Raw genomic sequence first — 19,283 nt, forward strand, 5'->3', positions numbered from 1 at the left:
TACGTGACCGTTTAATGAATGGTTGTTTCTTTCTCCGGTAAGAAAAATGTAAAATCATGACTTTTTCCATTGAAAGACGCTATATAATTGATATGAGTGATATTTGTACAATTCAGAATGTTAATAATAATGAAAATAATACAATTTTAAAACGATTCTCTTCCAAAAAAAGCCCTTCAAATATCTTTTCCTTCCATTTTTTAATCCCCCAAACGACTCAAGTCCCATGACAACATTCACATATACATACTACACCCATATTTCATTCATTTCAACTGTAGACGTCCAATCCATTTTGAGTGGGAGAGCCTGCCTATCGCCTTCAATAACCCTGGAACATGACCACCACTTCCCGTGACCGGATGGTTCGCCGAAAGACGTTTCGCCGACGGACGTTTGGCCGACGGACAGGTCGCCGAATGGATGTTTTGCCGAACGGACGTTTCGCCGAACGAACGTTTCGCCGAAACGGGATTCGCGCGCTCGCCCCACCCCCGGATCGTGTGTGTACATGTTTTTCAACCTCGGCCCGCGGGCCACATACGGCCCGTTACAGATAACATTCATTTAGGAATAACAAGGGCATGTACTGCCCCCCGCTGGACAAACATGTACACACACGATCCGGGGGCGGGGCGAGCGTGCGAATCCCGTATCGGCGAAACGTCCGTTCGGCGACCTGTCCGTCGGCCAAACGTCCGTCGGCGAAACGTCCGTCGGCGAAACGTCTTTCGGCGAATCATCCGAGTACCACCACTTCCGACCCTCCCACTTTCAAACGGCCTGGCCTTCTCCTCTCCGCCCTAGGCAGCAAAAAATCATAAATTGCGCCCATAAAACAGCTTCCGTGGTAAAAGCCATAAATCCCAGTCAAGACGCCAAGCCTTCGAGCCCCATTACGAAAAATGACAAAGCGCCGTTGTCTACCGATCGGGCTCGCTGCACCGCCACGGCCTGGAGCACCCTATCATTTTCCGAGCGCGACGATCACCACGATAAATACTTCTACAGTTTAACGTCCATCCTCATTTCCATTCAACGTCCCTCTTAAAAAACTCGACGCCGACACCCCCCTTTGCTTTAGTATTTAAGAAAAAAAATACGACGCAGCCCTCGCTTCATTCCATCCATTGGTTTTTTTTTGAATCCGACTCGCTTCTGGCCTCTTTCCACGCTCTGCCCCCTCCTTCCTACTATTGGCGATTGACAGGCCCGCACGCCTAAAAAAACGGGGCGAGAGGCCGGCTGGAAACTTTCGATCCTCCCGCCGAGCGGACAAAGTTCACTCCCTCAGTCGTCGGCGCGGCAGTCGCTTCGCAGCTCCCTTCCTCGCTCGTAGACCGACGCCATCATGAGTCGTCGGGTGAGTCGCCGGCCGGCGTTCGTGCCTGCGTGGAAAGAAACAATGAGTCATCACTGACTCGGGTCGGGTCGCGTTTACCGATTCCTTCCAGTAGGGACCAGATGACGAAGCGAGACGGAACTTTTCCACGCCGTCAAAGAGCGTTTATTTGTCAAGGAAATTGCCAGTTTAAAAAAAAAGGAAATTCCTCATATGGAGCTGGTAAATACGCAAAGTCTTCCGTTTCCGAGTGAGCAATAGAAAGGTGACTTTATTGGTCAGCCATTCACGTGTTACCTGCCGGGCGATAAGATAACGCGGGCTTGGTTTATTCCATATGTGGGTTTTTTGAGACTCCGCGGTGGGTAACCGACGCGCTTTTTGTGTTGCTAATTGGTTACTTATTTGGTTTTTCTATAGCGGAATGTTTGACATCTCCCCGTGAAAGTGAGTTCTTGTCTTTGATTGCCTCCGGGACGTGCGTTCCCATGGAAACGCGCCGGGGGAGGGCGCCGTGAGGAGTAGCGGGGAGGTGAAGGTCACAATCTGGAATCTGCAAGGTTGGGATTTTTTGGTGTTGTTGGTAAAGAGGGCTGCGGTTATTAATTCGCAATTGTTTGGATAATCGGCTTATTGTTTAAATGTATCTTCTTTGTGACGTGCTATGAGGTTTTGTCTTATTTTCAACTTGGGTTTGTATTATTAATTGACTTATCGATTGATTATGAAATGACTTGACAACTATTTAGATCATCATTGTGTAGGAAGCCATGCTCTAAAAATTATACAAATTATACAAATATATTTTTTCATTATTCCTTTTACATGCCACTAGAGAAAGCTGGCGTTCCACTGTTGGCCCTCATACCTCACTTTGAGAACCATTGCTTTACATTGAGTTGGTTAGCACGTCAAATTGTCTTGTTTTAAGCCTCTTAAAAGTACAAAAATTGTGCAATCCTCGAAACAAGCTGCTTATTCACGTAATGCTTCCCGATAGCTTATTTGCAAACATCTGCTTTTGTTTTAGTAAAGAACAACATCCGCACATACCCGCATAGTAACGACTTTCTCACTTTGTTGTTTCCAATGCTTCCAAAATATAAAGCAACACTTAAAGTAAGATCTATAAGAGCCTAATAGACTCCCCCAAATAATTGGTGATTCGTCATTGTTTGTGGCAGGCTGCCAGTAGCAGGATGGTTGAGTGGCTTTTCTCTGGGTAGATCAGCATTACAACAACAACAAAATGCAATCGTGGTTCATTGACTGCTCTAATTGTCCATAAATACAAATCAGGGACCAATCCAGATTGCATTCCCACAGATCCTTTTTCAATGGGTGTATGTTTGAATTTAAGAGGCTCATGGACTCCATCAAGTGCGTTTATTTTTTTATTTTTATTTTTACCGTGCACCTCTCTCTCATTATTGCAAGGAATTCGCTCAAAGGACCACTCATGCTGTTTTCCAGCATTAATTACCTTCGACTAAAAGAAAATCATTGCCGCGGTTTTTCTATTTGCGTACATGCTGAGTTTTTCAGTAGGACTACCCGGAGAAAACCCACGCAGGACCCAGGTCCCCCACTGTTATCAAGTCAATATATATTTAAATTTAGGAGTGATGCTAGCTTGTAGTGTTGTTGTCACAATAGAATTTATTAGAGTCCATTTGGATAAGGTGGAATTAACGTCCACTTATCCTTTGTTTTTCAATGTTTTGTCCACATTGGAGCGCTAAGATTCGCACTTTAGGAAAATGTAGTCTTGCAAACTCAATTGTGATTGTTTTTGGGGGTCTTCAAGAGTGGTAGTTATTGAATTAACCACAGAGTGGTGCACTCAGACTGCATTGCAAAGTGTGCCGAGATGGCAAGAAATTGCTTGTGTTGCTGTGGAAATAACATGTTGGAACTTGGAAGGCTTATTGTTTCCAAAATGTTCCTTTCTGGTCTGCTGCGCACGTGGTGTTTTCCCCACTGATCACACACAGGAAGTTTTTGCAGTTGACCTCAATGAAGCACAAGGAAAGTGGAACTTTTTGCCCATGTTTTTGTCCGTTTTTTTTTTAGCTCGCATCCAGTCCAAAACGGCCACAAATGGTTTTGTAGTCACTAACATTCACTGGTTATCTCGAGCCACACCACAGTCGTAGATGTTTCCTCATTTTCTTTCCTCATATTTGGTCTCTATTGCGATTCTCTGAAGTGTTTTGGGCAAAATATTGTTGTAACTTGCTCGTGTACGCCACAATTTTATGTTTTCCCTTTCATTTTGTCATCTTTTCAATATCACGGCCTGACAAAACATCCTGAAATTTGCATGTATATATTTTAAGCTATATTTGTAGCATGTTGCTATGCACAATTGTATTCCACCCTCCCCATTTTGCTGTCATTTTTCGCAAGTCGTCATTTTTCGAGGTATGATTTGCACGTTTGTTAAGATCGTATCACAATTTTATGCCCCACCCCCTCGATATCGTTGTTTCTGTTAGGGTTAGTTGAGGGTTTTGGTTGGTTTGTATGCTTTTAGTCTCTTGTGTCCCTCCAGGTTTCCCTTCCTCTTGTAGCGAGCTGCTCATGATTTGGTAATCAGCCCTTGTCTGTCTATTTAATGTGTTTGTGAGTCATTGTCGGATCGTCTATTTTGTTTTGCTTCATGCCACGTTGCCATGCTCGATGTTCCTCGTTTTTGTCTTCCATGTCAGGTTTGATTTTGTTATTTATCGCCAAGTTCTTGTTATTTTCTTGAATCACCTTAAAGTTTTTTTTGAGCACTCCACGCAGTTCGTCCATTGCTTGCTTTTGGCATTTGGGGTCCTAAACTACGTTCCACGCTCGACGCCACACTTGCGTAACAGTTTCATACAGATCGTTGAACAGTTTTGGCAAAGTTTGCCAGCAAAGCAAACGGCACAAAATCCTCGATGGCGCTAACAATGAAGCACGCCAATCAGGAAGCAGGAAGTGCCCGTCTATAATCACAGCGTTGCGTCGGGCTGAGGCTCAGGCTACATTTGTCGGTCTAATGAAGCGCTTTGTCGGCCTTAAGCCGTAAATCACATTACAGGCCTGAGCGGGCCGCGGCGGAGCGTGGCGGCTTGGCCCGGCACCGGCAGGCCTGCGCGCCGGTCGTGGCCGGCCGCGTTCATTACCCGTAATGACGCTAGGTGTCGTCCCCACCGAAAAAAAAAAAAACGACGACGCAGCTCCGTCACATTCGGTCGGCGTCTGTCATTAAAAGCTGATAAAAGAGCGCGACCGAGTGGATTAGAAAGTGCTTGAGCGAGAAATTTCCCCTCTATCTTTTGACATTGTCGTCGTTTCATCTCTAAACGAGCCATTACTCGCTAATCAAATCAACGTGGCGGTGATAAGTTCATTTTTCGACAAAGCCGCACGCATTCGCAGCCAGCCCGGCGTTCCGCGCTTAATTGGACGTCAAAACGTGTTAGCGTTACGTTGGGAATTTTACGCCCTCGTCGAAGCGCCGCGATGGAATAATTGGACTTTAATATAGCCTGTGCAGAATTATTTTTGCAGAGAATGGCATCTCTTTGACCTTGACTCGACGAGTTTAAGATTCAGTGGTTACTGCCAATCCTTTACAAATTTTTGTATGAATTTAGATTGAACTTATTGACTGGAATAGACGCCACTAATCTATTTTGTGTTACGATCGCGCCGCGTCGTCGTGGCACGATCGGGAATGGATTCCGACCCAGGCACGGGGAAGTAGGATTTGACGAGGTATTAGCTTCAAAACAACATCTTTAATAAATCAAAAGGGCTTTACAAATCAACAAAGGCTTGGAACAAAACTAGAGCATGCAGGAATATGCAGGAATATGCAGGACGCATGTTATTACTTTACAGTAATACCTCATTTATCGTGGTCAATAGGTTCCAAGAACTGCCGCGATTGGTGGATAACCGTGATGCACCGACTGTGTTTTTACGGTGTTCATTTAATATTATTTGGACTGTTAAAACCTTCTCTGTATACTTGCTATTGGCGTTCAGTCAATTTGAATAAGGAATGTTTGGGAGCAAACCAGCCAAGTTCAAATAATCGCCATCAATGAACGTCAATGAATTATAGAATTGAAATGAGATGATCTTATTGGCTGTTCCAGTAATGATCCAGTGACGAATTAGAGGTTGTAATGTAACAAAATGAGTCAAATAATAATAGTTATCTGAATACTTATGCTAGGCGTTGTACTGGATATTTTACTTTATCTTTGTACTACTCTAGCTTGCTTGCTTTGTTGTATCAAATCATGTTTTTGTAACTCCATTCAATCATTTTTTTCTTTCTTCCTCTGTTCAACAATTTTCCGAATAAACGGCACAATATAAATAACCAGCCACTCAACTACTACATTGCGACACAATAAAAACGTTTCAGCCTTTAAAAACACTCAGGTTGACTATTTTCAGTGTTTAAGCAGCTGAACAGGTTGAAAAAAATCAAATGAAATTTAAAAAAGTGCTGAACTTTAAGAAAAGACCTCAACTTTCGTTGTTTTAGTCACAGGAAACGTCTGTAAACATTCCCATGTTGGTTTTCTAGCACTTTTATTGGATGTATAATGGGTAGATTTTTATACCAACCGTCAGGGTGTGTCTGTGTGTGTGATTGTGTGTGTATGTGTGTGTGTGTGTTGGACAAGAAGTTACTCAGGGGACTCCCGATGACCCGCGACCCGCAGTACACAGAAAGCATAGAATGTCACGTCGTGTTAGCTTTGCCTTGTTGTCTATCGCGGGGGGGAGAGCAGCTGGAGGTTAATGTGTTGCATTTTCAAGGCGTCCACTCTGGCTTGTTTGGCCGCTCCAGATTGTGTTCTGGATTTGTTGGACATTGCGCTGTTTGCCGTGTGGATCCCAAGGGAGTTTTGCCCTACTTACACAGGATTCCGGTCCTCGTCTTAATGCCTGCCTCACTTGTGACTCACACAAAATTCCTCCTCCTTACTTGTCTCTATTTGGCTCTAGAATGGAATCCAAATATCGTTTCATGCTGTTAGGGCTGGGCAATAACTATTTTTTTTAGGAGGGGGGGTCAATTCAATTTTTGTTCCCTCTTTTGCCACCATGAAATATTCCGTCCCCAGCAAAGGGGATGCCTGGTTTTTTTCTTCTTTAAGCAGAACTCACGCATGATTGGTCTATTGCAGGAGCGCTGGGATCAGCATGGTTTTTAAAAGTGTGGTTAAGACATTTTATGACAGTAGGGAAAAGAAATAAAATCTGTCAAGGATGACTTTGATAGTCATCCATCTGTAAAATGGTAAGAATAAAGAAATGTATTTCAATCTGATGGGAACGAAGGCGTCAAGGGCATTTAATTTAATGTAACTGTTACAAAATCTAGCAGCGATTATTCAATGGGAATAAATGTGGGTTTTTTGGGGTCGTGATTTGTGTTGGGCGCTGACAGCACAAATAGGGAGAGAGAAAAAGATTGGACTCCAGACTTAAGTTTTGCTGTTTAATTTGGGAGTGGAAATAGTAGTATAGTTACTTTTGTTGAGTAGTTTACCCTTTTAACACCAAAAATAGCCACTTGGCTTTTAATGTGTTTTAAACAAACAAAGAAAAAACGCTTTCTTTGTGTTTTCTGTCTTTTAAAGGGAGAAAAAAGTCCAATTCCCAATTCATAGCTACGATAGTCCTCCAATCTATTTGAACAGGGCAGGTTGGCAGAAGATTGACACATTTTTGCGAACATTTACTCACAGAAGATCACTTCCAGCCTCCCCTGGTTCAAATAAATTGGACAGCTCTCAACCATCCATGAGACTGAAACCTGATTCTCTATTTTCTCTTTTGCCTGTAGCGATTCACATGGCATTGCATTGTTAAAAAAAGGGTCAAAGGAACACACACACACACAAAAACAAAGGAAAGCATGACACTGATACGGTTTGATGTCACATAAACGTACCTGTCAGCTCACCGCCGTCCCACTCTCTTTCTCACTCCTGCTCACTTTCTCTTTAACACACACACACTCAGACACACACAAACGTGCACTTTTCCTGGACCGGCCATCCCTCCAGTGGAGGTGGAGTCGGAGCTTTCCTGGAATTGTCAGCCAACTTTTCCTGTTGTGCCCGGCTCCAGTCTTTCTCTCTCTCCATGAATCCGACGACGGGATTACGGGGAATAGCGGTCTGGGAATAGCGGTCTGGGAATTGCGGTCTGGGAATAGCAGTCTGGGAATAGCGGGGGCGCTTCCCGCCTCGCCAACGATGCCCCCTTGGCTCTGCTGGATGTGATTTTCTTGAAAGGTCTTCTTCCTTCTGCAGAAATGAATCGCAAAGCGGGGCGGAATCCATCGGTAATTTTGGACGGATTTGTGGATTTTTTGTTGTTGTTGCAGGGACTTCATGGTAGTATTCTCGTCTTGGCGGAATCCATCGGTCATTTTGGACGGATTTGTGGATTTTTTGTTGTTGTTGCAGGGACTTCATGGTAGTATTCTCGTCTTTTTCACCTGCGGAACTTTAAATCGAACTTTTTATGTGGGCAAGATGTCACCCGAGCTCCGATAAGATGCCTTTTGTGGGTGTCGGCACGTGTTAGGGGAACCGAGTATCGCCTTCTCCTTCCTTGATAACGAGTTTCGGCCTCCTAGGTGTCAAGGGTGGGGGTGCCGGAGGGTTAAAGGGGGCGCCACGTCCTTTCACAGCTGGGGTGTCTGACCCGGCCCGGGAACAAAGGCTTGTGTGCGCGATGGCGTGGAGTGACGGAGGCCCTCGCCACGGGCAAAAGCGGGACAATCCGCTTCCGCTCGGCTGAGCCGTCAGTCCTCGCCGGCCGCCGCATATGGAGAAGGGTGAAAGGATTCTTAAGTACTTGATCTAGGACAAATTTTAAAAAAAAACGGATGAGCCAGATCCAAAATGGATGATCCAGAGCCAAAGTTCAACCATTTTCTTCGTTGATCGCCTCATAATGAGGTCATACGGTCTTAACGCTAGATATTTGGGTTAACCTTAATGTTACATCAGGGCATCGGGCCCCTGATTCAATTCAGGTTATTAACGGTTTTATTAACGATCCTCGTCAGTTTAAGGTAGAAGAATTCAATCGTTATCTTATTGGCAGCTATTTGGATACGCTGTCAAACAGAGTAAGGGTAAAAAAAAATTAACAGTGTGGAATGATTGTGGAAGTTGCTTAGGCATTGGTTATTTTTGTGATTGGTCGACGAATGGAGTTTCATAGCGACCATTTTATTTACTGTAACATTGTTTTACATGCAAAATAAGGTCAATATATTAGGTTATTAAACCTCTTTCTCTGAAAGAAAAAAATCAAAGAAACGGATATAAAAAGCACCTGTAAAAAGAGAATTGAAGCATTTTTGAACCGCACTTTATCAATTAATGGTGGTAACAATGAAGATTCCCAATTTTCCAAGCAGACAGTGACAACTTTTGCTGTTTTTGGAAAACTTACAAACTTAACTCGACTCTTTTCCGTCTGCAACTAAAAATCGTCCTAAAAAAGTCTCACATATTCCTAGAAAATAATCAAGCGATGTTTTATCCGTGCTCCGAGTCCACATAGTTTGACGCAGTTTATTTTCCCGTCCGTAAATAACGCCGTTTGCGTCCCGGCTTGTGCGCAGATAGCCGAGCGGCTCGACTGGATCCGGCGTCCCTCTCCACTCCGCTTGGCCTGAAGATGGAAACGCTGGAGTCGGAGCTGACCTGCCCAATCTGCCTGGAGCTTTTCGAGGAGCCGCTTCTCCTTCCCTGCGCTCACAGCCTGTGTTCCAACTGCGCCCGGCGCATCCTGCTGTCTCACTGCACCCCCAGCGAGCCCCTCCAGTCCGTACGCGCCTTCCAGTGCCCCACCTGCCGCCATGTCATCCAGCTCAACCAGCGCGGCCTAGAGGGACTCAAGCGCAACGTCACCCTGCAGAACATCATCCAGCGCTACCAGAAGGCCTCCCTCAGCGGACCCAACTCGCCCAGCCAACCCCGGCGGGAGCCGGGCGCCATGACGCAGCCCGGAGGGGAGCGGGTGCCGTGTCAGTTCTGCGAGCGCGAGCCCCCGCGGGACGCCGTCAAGACCTGCGTCACCTGCGAGGTGTCCTACTGCGACGACTGCCTGAAGGCCACGCACCCCAACAAGAAGCCCTTCACGGGCCACCGGCTGCTGGAGCCCCTGCTGGACACCCGGCCGCGAGGGCTGGCCTGCGCCGAGCACGAGGACGAAAAGGTCAACATGTACTGCTTGACGGACGAGCAGCTGATTTGCGCCTTGTGCAAGCTGGTCGGGCGACACCGGGACCACCAGGTCGCCGGGCTGGCTGACCGCTATGACAAGCTCAAGGTAGGGTCATTTTTACTTTGTTTTTGGGGGGGGTTATGGTGGGCTGCGTTCATTTAGGGGCGCAAAAGGTGTCTCGGAATTTGAGATCTTCAATGATCAGAATTTTGCAATTAACTTTTTTGTTTTTAATTTGCTAATTTTGCAGTCCCTTATCAGTGTTTTCTCGTCTCGTCCCAATAATACAAAGTGTAAGTTGCATATAAAATTCAATGTTTGCATCACGGATAGCAAGATATGAATGAATTTTTATGTCATTAGACTTAAAAATATTCCGTTTTTTTTAAGTCTAAGACACAAATGGAATATTGAGCAGCCAAAAGAAGAACTTTAATGTAGTGTTTCATGAGAAACGTTGCACTTTACTGTGAAAACTTAATATTTGATCTAAAACAAATGTTGTATTCAAAGAGCAAATTCCGTGTTGCCTTGGAAAACGTAATAATGTGCATTTTTGAGGCAAAGTAATGTTTTTTTACTCTGTTAACCTCAACAGGTTTTCATGACAATGCAAGCGAGATAATATTTAAAAAAAAGTGTTAATTGATCAAATGAAATGTATTATTTCAAATATAGCTCGTGAGAATATTTTGGTGAAGCCAACTTTGCATAGTTATAGGACAGAATTTTAATTTCCTGACAAATTCCGTTTTTTAATGGCCAAAATAGCTGGGATTGGCTGGCAAACAATTCAGGGTGTACCCCACTTACTGCCCGTTATTGGCTGGGATCGGCTCCAGCACCCCTGCGACTCTTGTGAGGATAAGCGGGCGGGAAAATGAATGAATAGTCAGAAAAAGCACATGCTAAAACAGTTTCACTGGTCATATTTCATGTTTTGAAGGCAAACGTATTGTTTTCATGGCGTTGATATTCAAATTTTTGAAAGTTTTAATTCCAAAAATATCACATTTTCCGTTTTAAACATCTATACATAATGTTCATATTCAAAATATGGCGTTTGAATTCCAAAAATATCCCATTTTCCGTTTTAAACATCAATACATAATGTTCATATTCAAAATATGGCGTTTGAATTCCAAATGTTCTTTCTAAACGGCCTCCTATTTAGTTGAAATCAGAACGTTTACACGTATCATGGTGAAAAATATGACTAAACATAATGTGAGGATGTCAGTCCGCCATGTTTGCAATGTTTTGTGGCACTTTTCCACGAAGACCCGATTGATGCCCCCCACACTTCATCACGTACCCCCTCATCAAACAAAAATCTCCTCTCCCAAATTCCTTTCCGGCGTCCTAAACGCCGGATTTCAAGGTGGAGACAATTCCACGTGTTGACCCGAGATAAAATTCCAGGGCCAAACGTTGACATGTCAAGCCAAAATAGGAAGGAAGGAAGAGCGGCCCCCTCAAGTCAAGGCGCAAAAATCACAAAGATCTGGCTCGGGAAAAAAAAAAAGTGTTGGGAGAAAGTTTCTTCCGCCTGATTGGCTTAAAATTATTTTAGGAAAAGACACGTGTCCACGTCGGGCGGCCGTCCAAACTAAACAAAGGAATTCCATTAGCGGGAACAGGACGCGGCGAGGAGTCACCAGGAAATGCTGCTGGCGTCTTTTCTATTGGCTGCCCTTTTCTTCGTTTATTTGAATTGGAAGATCTTCCACCTGACATTTGGGCTCCGGTGTTGGAAACAATCAAAATGACTTTGATGGATAGGCTTGTTTTGCCATCTTCCTTCTCTCTCTCTATCTTTTTATTTCTTTATTTTTTATTTTTTTAGATGCTGCAGCTCCATGTTTTAAATTGCTTTTAGCCTCCTTTCCCTCAAACGCATGAATAAATCATTTGTATTGAATATAAAGTCTATTTTAGCTCACACTCACGTGCACTTGGCATAATGTGAATTTCAGGTTGGCTTTTTCTTCGACACTTTTCAAAAGAGGCTTTTAAATGCTATTATGCGCCGGATGATGGAAGTAAATGCAAAAATAATGCTAATCCAGGCTTGGGCGCTAGTACTCATTGGGGTCGAGGGGACGGGGGGGCCGGTTTTTAAAGAAAGGTTTAGCTCACAGGTGTCAAAGTGGCGGCCCGGGGGCCAAATCTGGCCCGCCGCATCATTTTGTGTGGCCCGGGAAAGTAAATCATGAGTGCCGACTTTCTGTTTTAGGATCAAATTAAAATGAAGAGTATAGATGTATATTAAATTTCCTGATTTTCCCCCTTTTAAATCAATAATTGTAATTTTTTAATCATTTTTTTCTGTGTTTTTAGTTCAAAAATCATTTTGTAAAATCTAAAAATATATATAAAAAAAGCTCAAATAAACATTGTTTAAGATCTATAAAAAACGGAATATTCAGGGCTTTTAATCCAGTTCTTTTAATCCATTTATTTAAAAAAATCTAAATATTATATCTAAAATGGCCCACGTGAAATCAAGTTGACGTTAAAGCGGCCCGCGAACCAACCCGAGTCTGACACCCTTGGTTTAGCTAGTTCTGATAGGCGTCCAATCTGTTTGGAGTGGGGCAATGGCAGTGAGCGATCTTCATAAAAAGAATTGGACCAAAATGCACATTTTCTCAGTATATATCGTTCTTGGACTCAATCCATTTTGACTTAAAATGATCATATATAACCGTAATCAACACACGATTTACCTGCGAACTGATCAATGAATAATTGTTGACGATTGGACTGTGGCAGCCATATTGTAAATCAAAGCCAATCTTATATCCAGCTCAATCTCCTTATCCTCAGGTGTCCATTTAAACACTCCGAGCCGCACATGATTACCGTTTGACTCTTAATGCACGATATATCGCTTCATTTCGTTTTATGGAATGACACCTCATCAATCTTTAATTTACTGGCGATAATCTTTCATAATAGGAGAGTCATTATGCCGGCCAATTACAGTCGCAGACGTGAGCCTTTGATCGGAGGGGGTGATTAACAGGGTCGGGGTTTAGTTGGGTGGACAGATGCTTTGCGGCCTCGGTGGCGGCGGCGGCGGCTTCGGATTCGCCGGATTCTCTGGCACGCCGCGAGGCCGTCGTGTCCATCGCCGGCCAAATGTGCTCTCGCTGGCGCTTAACTCGGTCTGGCCGCCATCTCATTAAATATTCTTTCTCTTTCTCATGCTTTTTTTGTTTTTGTGGCTTTTATTTTCTTGTTCTCCAGCACGCCTTGGACACCAACCTCAGCCATCTCATCAAGAGGACCAGCGAGTTGGAAAGTCTGATGGGCAAACTCATCCAGACGTGCCAACACGTGGAGGTGAGGCCGTTAAGCGCTGACGTTACATCGTCGTCAAACGCTCGTTAGCTTGGGAAAGTACGAGTATACCTCCGTCGGAGGCTAGCGGTGCTGGTTTGGTTAGTTCTGCTTAGTTATTGGTCACTTTGTTGGTTAGTCAGTCAGTCAGTGAGTTAGTCAGGCAGTTGGTTGGGAAGTGGATCAGGTATTGAATTGAATTGAATGCATTTATTCTTATAAAGCCTCATCACAAAGTCCACAATAACAACAACAAACATCCAGATGAATAATTCATTGATAAATAATAACAATAACTAATCAATAAATCAAAAAAGTGGTAAATAAGAAATAAATAAGTAGTAAACATAAGTAGTCAACAACATAAATAAGTAGGGATGTGCACAAATAACAACAACAAACAAACAAATGAACAGATAAAATCAATAAATAACAACAAGGATCAATAAATAAGTAATAAATAAATAAGTACTAGTCAGCATAATAAATAAGTCTCTCATCTCATTTTCTAATTTCCCGAACCGCTTTATCCTCATCAGGGTCGCGGGGGGTGCTGGAGCTTATCCCAGCTGACTCCGGGCCAGAGGCGGATTTGAAGTCAGGATCCCAGAGCTGTGAGGCTGACACGCTAACCACTCGCCCCACCAAGCCGCCCCATAATAAATAAGTAATGAAGATAATAAATAAGTAGTAGTCAACATGGTAAAGACGTAGTAGCCTACATAATAAATAAGTAGTAGTCTACATAATAAATAAATAAGTAGTAGTCTACATAATAAATAAATAGTAGTAGTCTACATAATAAATAAATAGTAGTAGTCAACATAATAAATAAATAGTAGTAGTCAACATAATACATAAGTAGTAGTAGTCAACATGAATAAGTGGTGACATAAATAAGTAGTCAGGTACAAAAGGGGCTAAAATGGTTAGCAGCTTAGCGCAAGTACAAAACAAGTCTTGATTAGGTCCTCTTAGGTGTAGAACTCCAGTTGAATATGGATTCGGAAGAAACTGTTCTTGAGTCTGTTTGTCTTGGCTGTTATGATCCTGTAGCGCCTGCTAGAGGGCAGCAGGTTGAAAAGGTGGAAGATAATGTGTATTATCTTATATGATGCAGTTAGTGTGGGAGCATCTAAGCGTCATTCAATTAGTCATCCAGCTAGCGCTATTAGTGGAATACGTAGTCAACTATTCAGTCAGGAAGTTAGCTGACAATCAGTAAGGTGCTTTTTCTGTCGCTTTGGTCAGTCAATTGGTTTGTCCGTTAGCTTCTTGGTCGGTTAGTCTTGCAGTCCATTGGGTCCAATTGTTTTCCTGTCTGACAGCAAAAGACCCCATTGGTTCCCTCTTAATCGACTTGAGAAGATGCCATTAGTATCTGCAAGGCTCCAAAAGGATTTGTTTCCAGCTGTCTGGATTTTCCTGCCCGTAAACTAGCGCACTCCATTTTTTTTCTTCTTTCCCCAGTTGCCAAAAGATTCATCAGGAATCAATCCACATTTCTACATTTAATTACACTCTAGCCAGGCAGGGTAAGCGGGCCATTTTGTTGATGTTATTTTTTTAATCTCCCTTGCGTTTACCTAAGCTTTGTTTATCGTCTACTCGAAATCAAATTGCATCATTGGCAGTCTACACAAATCAAACCTCTCGCGTGGGATTTGTACAGCCTCGGAGTACACATTACTGGACGACACTCCATTATTGACTGGCGATTATCTGGACTTGTCTCCTGTGCCCAGATAAATGCGTCCAGGCAAGAAAACAAGATGCTGGAGGAGTGCGACCTCTTGATCAATATCATACAACAAAGAAGGCAAATCATCGGTACCAAGATAAAAGAAGGAAAGGTACTCGTGGTCACCTTTTATATCTCGATAACCTTGATAACCCACACTGCCGAGATGCGCTATTGTTCCCGTTTCAATGGCGCAATAGCAATAGCATGCCCACTGTCTGTCCAAACCTTGAAAATGTTCACCCTGTCGATCAGAAGTTTATTTTTCCATTGCCAAGACGCCAACTTCTTGAGTGACAGGTGTGGAATTTCAAAAAGCGGGGGTCACAAAAGGCCTAATCAAATACAGCGGCTGCTACAAGGTCGGATAAAATTTTATTTGGACGGAAGATCAGTTGGTTTGTTAGTTAGCTTAATCAATTTAACCATTGGTATTTTTTCTTCCAAGTGGTTCAAACTGGAAAATCACACATTTTATTCTTTTTTCATACAGTTGTCACTCAAGGCCAACATGAAAGGAAGTATGAGGAAAACTAAATTGAAGGGTCCAGTTAGGGTTTTAAAGTTTCCCGATCTTTTTTTAGCCCTGTTTGTCAGTTTTTTTTTTTATTAGCCTATTGGACTGAAAACCAACTTTGAATTACGTTTTGGAAAAGATTTTCTGACAGCAATTTTTTTGCTGCATCATTAAATTTTTTTTTTACCGTATTTTCTCGCATATTAGCCGCCTCCGCGTATAAGCCGCACCCTTAAAATGGCCTTAAAATGGTTGAATTTTACAATTTCTCTCGTATAAGATGCCCCCTGATTCACAATCCATATTCGTGGTTTTAATAGGGAGTACAAATGTGTTACTTTGAAGGGAAAATCTTAAGAAAAATCATCGCATGTGGTATTTCTGAGATTATGCATAAATCGTCTGTTGGATTGCACATTTCATGCAAGATACGATTCATTTTTTTCTTGAATTTCATTCATAGACGTAAAAATAAATGCTATTAAGCATTGTCTTGCGTTATGGCGTTTCATCTTTTGTCACCTTGCAGTTTCATGGATGTCAAGTCCAATTTATGCGCATATAAGCCGTACCCTCGATTCAGTCATCATTTTTTTAGCGACAAATACGGCTTATATGCGAGAAAATACGGTAATTGAATTCGTGATCGTCCCTAAACTTGACAGCAAAATAATAATTAGCCCTTAGAACCGTTCAGCGAAATACCTGAGCTGAGAAATACTGAGCGACTGTTTTTTTTCAATTTTTTGATTCATTCGCGCTGAGTGAAAGCTTGGCACATTTCCCCCTGTCTTTTCCCACCTATCGATTCATTCCCTCGATGATGTCCAGACCGTGCGCCTGAGGAAGCTGGCCCAGCAAATCAGCAGCTGCAAGCAGTGCGTGGAGAGGTCGAGCTCACTCATCGCTCAGGCCGACCACACCCTTAAAGAGACGGACCCCTCGCGATTCCTCCAGTCGGCCAAAAACATCTGCGAGAGGCCAGTGGTCGCCGGGCGTGAAAGAATTGATGAAAATGTCAGCGCCTCACGGTAGCATTCTCTGACCCGCTGCAGGGTCTCCATGGCAACGGCGTCCTCGCAGATTCTGCTCCCGGAAATCAACCTCAACGACACCTTTGATACGTTTGCGCTGGACTTCACCAGGGAGAAAAAAATGCTGGAGAGCTTGGATTATCTCACAGGTGAGCGTCGGTAACATAATCTGAGTTTTGGACAAACTTTATCGCTTCGCCGAGCGCCAGACAAGAACAAAAGGTCGCAGGCGCAAATCAAAACATGTTTATGTCTGCGTGAATTTAGCTCGCAGGATTACGAGCCCATTTGTAATACATTTGTCAGCCGTTCGACAAATCACAAAACAAGCCGATGCTAATAAGCGGCTGTTAATCTCTGCGACAAATTGTTTTTTGTTTGCTATTTTTACCCCGGCGCAGAACGGAGCCTTTGATGCTAATCTCCGAAAAAACATTTGTTGTTGTGTTTTTGTTTCTTTTTCCCCTTCACGGCAGCGCCAAATCCGCCCGTAATCCGCGAGGAATTATGCACGGCTTCGTGCGACACCATCACGGTTCACTGGACGCCAGACGACGAGTTCGCGGTGGTGTCCTATGAACTTCAGTACGCCATCTTCACCAGCCAATCCAATGTCGTCAGTAAGTCCTTTTTTTGTCGTTTTAATAGAACGGAGAGTTTGACCCGGATTTTTTTTGCAGGTTTGTGCAATTCCGCAGATAGCTGGATGATCGTCCCAAACATTAAGCAAAATCACTACACAGTTCACGGCCTCCAATGTGGCACCAAGTACGTCTTCATCGTCAAGGCCATCAACCAAGCTGGGAGCCGAAGTAGTGAACCAGGAAAACTCAAGACCAACAGTAAGAAGGAAATATTCCTAATCTGTGCATTCCATTTTTTATTTCAATTTTAAAAAAACTAGCCTGGCCGAGTGGTTAGCGTGTTGGCCTCACCGTTCTGAGGTCCTGGGTTCGAGCCCAGGTAGATCCTCACTGTGTGGAGTTTGCATACTCTCCCCGGGTTTGCGTGGGTTTCCTCTGGGTACTCCGGTTTCCTTCCACATCACAAAAACATGCATGCTAAGAGATCTGGTTGAAACCTCTAAATTGCCTAAGCCTAGCTACGATTGGTTGTCCTTTGTCTCCTCGTGCCCTGCGATTGGCTGGCGACCAAATCAGGGCCTGAAGTCAGCTGGGATAGTCTCCAGCACCCCCTGCGGCCCTTGCGAGGGTTCAGAAAATGATAGATTGGTTGCCAGCCAATCTTTAAATACTAGTTAACAAGGCATAATACAACTTAAGACCAAAAAAGTCCTGTCAAATTGATTACTGATGACTACATCCACTTTTTCAATCTCAATTAAAGCAATTTCATGCTTGAAACAAAAATGCTACCAATTTAGCTTTAGATCTGGAGTTGAAAAAGCGATACTTGAACTAATGGCGAGTCCATTTCTTTTCATCCGAGGTCAACCGTTCAAACTGGATCCCAAATCGGCTCACCGGAAGTTGCGGGTTTCCCACGACAACCTGACGGTGGAGCGGGACGAGACGTCGTCCAAGAAGGCTCACGGCCAGGACCGCTTCAGCAGCAACAGCAGCTACGGCGTCACGGCCAACGTTTACATCGACAGCGGACGCCATTACTGGGAGGCTCTCATTGGAGGAAGCACATGGTGAGTTCTCTCCCTTGTTTTCTTTTCATTCCAAAATCTTTCAGGCTAGGAAATAAACACCAAACCACATCAGGTTCGCGGTGGGCATCGCCTATAAGTCGGCTCCCAAGCACGAGTGGGTGGGCAAGAACTCGGCCTCTTGGGTACTGTCCCGCTGCAACAACTCGTGGGCGGCCCGCCACAACGGTAAGGAGACGTCGTTGGAGCCCTCGCCCCACCTGCGGCGACTCGGCGTACTGCTGGACTACGACTCGGGTTTCCTGTCGTTCTACGACGCGGTGGGTTCGCAACACTTGCACACTTTTGACATCGCCTTCACGCAACCCGTCTGCCCCGTGTTTAACGTGTGGAACCGATGCCTCACCGTCCTTACCGGATTGCCCGTCCCGGACAACCTGGAAGGGAGTGACTCCAGCAACTGACACGCGTTCACGTGGACTTTAATTGAGCCGTAATAAATGAACGCGGGTTCATTCCCCATCAAGTTTCTCCTAAACAGGGGTGGCAAACGAGTTAGACCAAAAGACCAATCATATTACAATGACTTGCGGATCTGATTGGCGATCTCTTACGTCGGAAGCGGCATAAAAAAAAATCCAAATTATTATTTTTAAATAGCATTAATTATTCGTTTTTTAATGGGCGCTGATGAATTTAAGTGAATCTAAGAATAAAGATAAGAGAAACATGAAACGAGGCAAAGAACCAGATTATATACAAATTATAATAAGAAGCAAAGGGCCGCATTCATCTTGGCCAGGAGCCGCATGCGGCTCGAGAGCAGTGTTTGCCACCCCTGACCTAAACCATTTGTGAAATTATTTTCAACCATTTTACTTTGCACATGTATATACATTATTTTGCTGGATCCTTTTAAATCGCTAACGAAATTGGCAGCATTTTTTTTTGCCCCATTAATCTTTCATTTGTGAATTTCTATGCATTTGATGTCAAAATGTTGGGGAGGTGTGTGTTTCTTGAGGGATGTGTAATAAATGTTTATTTTAATACTGTACGTTTTTGCCACCCTTTTAGCACTTTGAGAAAAAGAAAACAATGACAATAAAATTAATTTTGAAACCATTTTTATTAGATGTTTTGCTTTCTTTCAGCACTTTAATTTCAATTATCTTATTTTAATTAACCGTTTTTCAAATGCATCTGAAAACGTGTTTACTCGAGTGATCAATTATTAAAAGATGATTTGGAATTTTTTTTTGCAGTGCAGCAGCATCTTCAAGAAAAATATACAAATGAAATAAAATATTACACCAAATGAATGCTCATACAGAATACACATCAGAAATGTTATTTAAAATGTGCCTCAATGTTCTACTTAATCATTTGTATTTTTTTGCTTTTTAAAATGTTTAATATTCTTTCAATGTTTTTTT

General features: G+C 43.4%; 1 protein-coding gene across 1 annotated transcript; it reads left to right on the top strand.

The window, feature by feature from the left end:
* The first annotated feature begins 1,311 nt into the window (after positions 1-1,311).
* On the top strand, positions 1,312-18,927 carry mid1 (midline 1). The gene is made up of 10 exons (XM_077617786.1): positions 1,312-1,363; positions 8,991-9,700; positions 12,848-12,943; positions 14,686-14,793; positions 16,030-16,178; positions 16,254-16,381; positions 16,709-16,852; positions 16,913-17,074; positions 17,682-17,889; positions 17,963-18,927. Exons 2-10 carry the CDS (start codon positions 9,047-9,049, stop codon positions 18,309-18,311), a joined length of 1,998 nt encoding a protein of 665 aa, XP_077473912.1. The 5' UTR covers positions 1,312-1,363; positions 8,991-9,046; the 3' UTR covers positions 18,312-18,927.
* The last annotated feature ends 356 nt before the right edge of the window (positions 18,928-19,283 follow it).

Source organism: Stigmatopora argus, chromosome 13, assembly GCF_051989625.1.
Source record: "Stigmatopora argus isolate UIUO_Sarg chromosome 13, RoL_Sarg_1.0, whole genome shotgun sequence".
NCBI lineage: Eukaryota > Metazoa > Chordata > Actinopteri > Syngnathiformes > Syngnathidae > Stigmatopora > Stigmatopora argus.

Coding starts and splice junctions, on each gene's coding strand:
- mid1 (XM_077617786.1), top strand. CDS start 9,047: ATGGAAACGCTGGAGTCGGAGCTGACCTGCCCAATCTGCCTGGAGCTT. Junction 14,794..16,029: donor CCAAGATAAAAGAAGGAAAG/GTACTCGTGGTC, acceptor GATGATGTCCAG/ACCGTGCGCCTGAGGAAGCT. Junction 16,853..16,912: donor CAGCCAATCCAATGTCGTCA/GTAAGTCCTTTT, acceptor TTTTTTTTGCAG/GTTTGTGCAATTCCGCAGAT.